This window comes from Eurypyga helias, unplaced genomic scaffold (assembly GCF_000690775.1).
Source record: "Eurypyga helias isolate BGI_N326 unplaced genomic scaffold, ASM69077v1 scaffold5121, whole genome shotgun sequence".
In the NCBI taxonomy this organism is placed as follows: domain Eukaryota; kingdom Metazoa; phylum Chordata; class Aves; order Eurypygiformes; family Eurypygidae; genus Eurypyga; species Eurypyga helias.
In genome coordinates this window covers 40,766-46,765 of record NW_010231489.1, presented here as the reverse complement: position 1 = coordinate 46,765, position 6,000 = coordinate 40,766, and the positions used below count along the sequence as shown (strand labels likewise).

The window sequence follows — 6,000 nt, the reverse complement described above, 5'->3', positions numbered from 1 at the left end:
GTGTAGGAGGGAGAGAAGACATACAGAAAATGTGTAGAAGGAAGGGTCAGATGGGTGGTAAGTAAAGTCACAGAAAAGTGAGACAGGTAACACTAAAGGGGGTAGAAGCAGCCAGTTTATGGAGGAGAAAACCCAACACCTTCAAGCTATGGAAGCCATTAAGTTTTCCATTTGCAGTCCTTCGACTAATGCTTGTATTACTCTTACACAAACAAGGCCTTTTTTTCACTAAAGATTAGTTGATTAATCTAGATCCTACATGTTTCTGTGTCTTGGATATCCATGGAATGTGCATGTCCAAGACAGATCCATGTCTTGCTTGCCTTCAGCGAGTGTTTTTTACAGACAAATACTACACTCTACTCTTAAAATGGCAGTTCACACTGAATAAAAAAATACAAATATAACAATAGAGATAATAAAGGAATATTAACATCACAATTCACTCAGAAGTACAGTATTTCGCAATATCGGTACATTCCACACTTATTTGATTGATCTTCACAAAATGACCAAACCAGGTATCATCCATGCTAAAAAGCAGCACACCCCAAACATTCAAATATACCCTGGACTTCCAGTATCATAGAATCACAGAATCACAGCATGGTTTGGGTTGGAAGGGACCTTAAAGACCATCTAGTTCCAACCCCCCTGCCATGGGCAGGGACACCTTCCACTAGACCAGGTTGCTCAAAGCCTCATCCAGCCTGGCCTTGAACACTTCCAGGGAGGGGGCATCCACAGCTTCCCTGGGCAACCTGTTCCAGTGCCTCACCGCCCTCTCTGGGAAGAACTTCTTCCTGATATCTAATCTAAACCTCCCCACTTTCAATTTAAACCCGTTACCCCTTGTCCTGTCACTGCAGGCCCTTGTAAAAAGTCCCCCCCAGCTTCCTTGTAGCCCCTTCAGGTACTGGAAGGCTGCAATAAGGTCTCCCCGGAGCCTTCTCTTCTCCAGGCTGAACAAGCCCAACTCTCTCAGCCTGTCCCCATAGCAGAGGTGCTCCAGCCCTCTGAGCATCTTCGTGGCCTCCTCTGGACTCGCTCCAACTGGTCTATATCCTTCTGATATATCCTTCTATATCCTACTGTATGCTAACAGTAACGTCACTACGTCAAGCACTCGGGAGCTGTAGAGCTAGGTATGCTTATCTACTATTCAACCTTAGTTTGTCATACTTCTGCGGAGGCTATACATTTTAAAAACGGATTTACATGTGATGTGATGGTGCCTGAAGTAACCAGCAAATATATCTAGACTTCTTCACTAAACTTCAGCTGTTCTTCCAGTTAACACAAGCTAGATTCCCCCTAAGCTCCTCGTTCCCCTTTACTCAGACAATACTATCCATAGGATCTTGCTAAGGTTGCCCGTGTTGGCTTTGCTGTTCAAAGCGTGTGTTCCCCAAACCCATCACAAGCTGACAGCACTTCCCAGATAAGGTGTAGTGGGGCTGAGGCAAAAGCTAGGTGCGGAGCTGCTCCTTCTGGGAACACCTGCGTGGGATGAATGCCCGCGGCTCTGGCAGAGCCGTGAGGCACCCACTGAGACCGAGGTAATTCCAGCTTCTTGGGGCTGCTGAACAGTGGGTTTGCAGATTGCAGCTTCAACGTAGCCACTTGGTGTTTGTCTGCGGGTTTTTAGATCTAGCAGTTGTCTTTGTGGGCATATTAAATATTCAGAAGCGCTAGGAATCTGGCTGTTTTGTCCAAATACGTTACCCTACCATCATCTTAATGAAGTACCAGGCTTTTTTTGAAGAAAATGTGTGGAAACACAACCCGAGTTCGCATTCTCAAATCTTTATTTACCATAAAGAAGAACGCTATGACCAGAACTTCATAAAAGCCTCACTTACCTAATGAGGAATATTGCCTAAGCTCTGGGTGATGATGTGCTTGTGTGGCATAGGTGAACAAGGCCAAGTACTGTGTTTTACTGAGCCTTAACCATACGTGCAGTAGCCGCTGGTGGATACTTACTTAAGGCTGTGTCACTTAGAAGGTGGCACTTTTCCTACTAACATGAACTCATGACAGGGCATAATATTTTTATAGTGTTAAATCAGGTGTTTCAGATTGCAAGATTGAATAGTTGAAGTGGGAGAGTGCAAATGCAATCTGTAGTGCCATCTGCTGGACTTTTAAGTAGGTAAATAAATGTACGGTCTTACACTACATTTAACAATCATTTAAAATTTAAGTGTGCATAAAGGTGACCTAAATCTTCATCATTTTTAGAAAATCTGTGCAGGCAGAGCATACGTATGCAAGTGCACCATTTCGTCACTTTTGTATCTTCAGTTTGTATTTGCAAATATTTCAGATAGGTATATACTGTAGGAATTTAAAACTTAAAACAGCAAAAATGCGGTAACATAGTCTGTTAATTAAAAATTACATTATTGGATCGTAATTATAATATCTGCTTAGTGGAAATGATTGAAGTAGTATAAATATACATCTTGGGGCAGCTCAAAAAAAACCCAACAGCATAAATGGTAACTTCTTTGTGGTTTGATATGCCATTTTCTGGTCAGTCAGTATTACAGATTACCTCAGTGTCCATTGTCTGTCTACTAATTATATCAGTGAGCTGTCTGAAAAGTTTGAGGTGTGCATGATGCTTATGACATGAGTGTCCTCCAAGGCTTACAGTTTCTATTAAGTACATGAAAACACGAGTAAAGCTTTGACGAATTGCCCATCAGTAATTTTTTTTACTAGTATGCACTATTAATGTAAACATATTGCATATTCAAATGAAAACGTGGAACGTGTATGACACGCAGCTAAAGCATTTTTTTTGTGTGAAATGCTTTCGAAGAAAAAGGGTAGAGGAACCTACCTTGTTTTCCTGGAGAAAAAAACCCTAGAAACCTCAATATATGTTGCACTGACCTACTGTAAAAGCGGGTGAAGTTTTCAGGTGTACGTGTGAAGGCTGTATATTGGTTCTTGTCTTGCACAGCCGGTGCTGGTGCCAGCATCTTACGTACATGCGCTGCAGTACTGAGACTGATGCTTGAGAGTGCGGAAATGGAGTCACAGCCGTGGTGCTCTCAGGTACCTCTTCAAGTGACTCGGTCTCTTCCAGAATTTTAGCAACGGAAAGTACTTTTTTTAGTCGTATGAGATCAGATGTGCCCTAAGATTCACTCATGGTACAATCTTTTTTTGCTCGCACGCGTGCGTGTTAGGTGTGTGAACGTGAAATACCAGATCCCCTCACTAGCAGAGCCAGCTTAAGCAGGTAGATGCGGCAGTTTTGTTAAGAGTGGGGCGAGGTCTGCACAAGTGAAGTATGGCAATAATATTGTTGGAGGAAGCTTATCCTTCGGGTTTCTCAAATTCTCTGTGCTGTGTTCCCAAACAGAGTGTGTCATTCGTAGATACTTTTCCTATAGTTTCTCCAGGAAGAGGAGAATGGTTTTAATCGGATGTGTGAAGTGGTCTTTCTTGCTTGGTAAGGAATTTGGCTACATACTAAAAGGTGGTAATACTGAAAGTGGCAGTACTGAAGCCTTGGGCCGTCAGATGATGCTGTTGGCGATCTGAACAGTTTCAAAGATACAGACACTTCTGTGTTTCTAGCCAAGGATGAAGTTTCATATATAAACGTTATAAAGATGTGCTCTTGGAGGTACCCAAAGTGTATTACGTTGAGGCAATAATGTTCAAGAAGGTAGCTCCATTAGGCAAAAAATGTGGCTAGAATGATACAGATCAAAAAATTAAGGGACTTCTAGCTCAGCAATATGAAAATATAAGTATGTAAATATTAAAAAATGCAATGATACAATATTTAATATGTAAAATATGTAAACTTATTAGAACTTTAATGTTTTCTTACATCTACACCTGGGGGGATGTTTTCCTAATGAATTCAGATTTTGTATTTAACAGTTCTTACTTATTTTCTTATGCAACAGCTGCTGATAGATCTTGTGGATTAAAGGATCAAATCTTAAGGAACAGAACTACATTTTCTCTTGGGTCAGATCAAAGATTTTCAGTTTCATGTCAAAGGATGTTGAAACTGAGTAACAGTCATGGTCATTAACTTTTATGTACTGTCTGCTAAAGTCACCAACTCAAGAACCCCAAACAAATGAGCAACAAAAAGCTGTTACAAAATAGTGTTGTTGGAAGATATTTCTTGAGGTTAAGAATTTTTTTCTATTGTAAAATACATGTTCAATGCAAACTGTTGAAGATACCAATTTCAAACATAAATATTTATTTTAAGAAAAATATTTGGTAGATTTCTCTCTGGTCAACATTTTGAAACTAAATACTCAATTTTGCTGTATTTGTTACTCTGTGGTTACAGAACACATCTGGAAGGTGATTTTTACAGTTATTTATTGATAGGCAGTATAAAATCTGAATGAATTAGATATCATATTTGTGTCCTGAAGTGCATGAAGACTGTAAGAAGAGTACACTTGCAGTGTGTTGCTCCTTCTGGCCATCTTCTGCTTCATGTATTTCTCACATTTGAAGGAAAGTTTCTGTGGAACTTCTTCATTCTGACTTACATATGTCCAGTGTTAAGTCCTGGAATGTTTTCCTCCTTCAGAGTGGGGTTTCACATGGCAGCTGCGCTTGTTGTGACAAAAAGGGTTATCCTACTGTCCACTGCTCCTTTTCATTTCGGGATTCAGGAGCTCGTGTCCAACCTTCCTGTGTCCTGCTCAGAGTGGAGGGATTCAGGAAGCAAAGTGATGGGGAAACAATTTTTTTTTTTTTTTCCCCCTGAAGGAGAAGTGCTACTTCTTTGAACACCAGTCTTCATTTTAGGAATCTATATACCTGCTAATACTCCTATGTACTCCTACAGCTAAGCTCGAAGAAATCTCTGTAATGAGGCACAGCAAACCATGCATAGTCTCTCATACTTAATGAAAGAGAATGCTACAGTTTGTTAATATATAGATATGACATAGGAAATTGTTCTCAGTAGGGCCAGTGTGATTGTGGAAAAGGGCCTGTTGAAATCTTCAAGTTATGTGTTTGAGTAATTTGGATTTTGAAAACAGATGTGTGACACTGTAACTGAAGATTGATATCTATTTTTGGTTTTTTTTCAACATCTGGTGTATAAATAATGTTGATTAAAAAGCACATTTACTTAGTCAATTATATTTTTGCTTTTATTCTGTACGTTAGATACTTCTGTTTAAAACTGCATTTTTTGCCATCTTTTTATATTTGGAGCAATTTCTGGTCAAGTGAAATGATTTGCTCATGAGCTTTGAAGTAAACCTAACAGGAATACGTGTGTCTCTTAATTTTTTTCCTTTTGATTCTCGTATACAGTCTTCAATGTGCAGTGTGTGTTTGATATGAGGTACATTTATTAATTATTGTGGACATGCCAAGAATATTAGGTAGAATTATAAATTGAAAGATAGAAATACACTGTATTAGTGTTTCCTCCTATTCTTGCTATATAAACTTTTTTTTCATCTATGCAGGAGGTTGCATCAACAATTTGAAAGCTATAAAGAGCAAGTAAGAAAGATAGGGGAAGAAGCCCGCCGTTACCAGGGAGAGCACAAGGATGATGCTCCAACATGTGGAATCTGTCATAAAACAAAGTTTGCAGATGGTTGTGGCCATTTATGCTCTTATTGCCGGACCAAGTTTTGTGCTCGATGTGGAGGTCGTGTCTCTCTGCGATCAAACAATGTAAGTCTTCTGATGTGTACTCTTAAGAAAAAGCCTCCTTGGCATTGTCACGCTGCAAATTGTTCACCTTAAATTTGGCTTTCCATGCTTCATTTTACTTAAGTGTTTCATTCATCACTTTGTTATGGGGTGTGTATAAAGTAGAATAATGTATTTAATGACTGGGGAGATACTTAGGATTCACAGCGTTAATTTAAAAAAAAAAAAGAAAACATAGTGCGTAGTTCTACTGCGTGATGGCTTGAAGCAAACATACTTGGTTTTCATAGTATGAAAGAAGAAATCCTTTTGTTCAGGTGTAAC

The 6,000-nt window shown here is 39.5% G+C and overlaps 1 protein-coding gene across 1 annotated transcript in view; it reads left to right on the top strand.

Moving 5' to 3' along the window:
- Positions 1-5,325: 5,325 nt before the first annotated feature.
- Positions 5,326-6,000, top strand: part of LOC104516682 (regulating synaptic membrane exocytosis protein 1-like) — a gene marked incomplete at both ends in the record, with an annotated part of 34,591 nt that continues 33,916 nt past the window's right edge. The window contains 2 exons of the mRNA XM_010161095.1: positions 5,326-5,356; positions 5,484-5,697. Coding sequence (XP_010159397.1) covers positions 5,326-5,356; positions 5,484-5,697 — 245 coding nt within the window. The remainder of the gene's footprint in view (positions 5,357-5,483; positions 5,698-6,000) is intronic.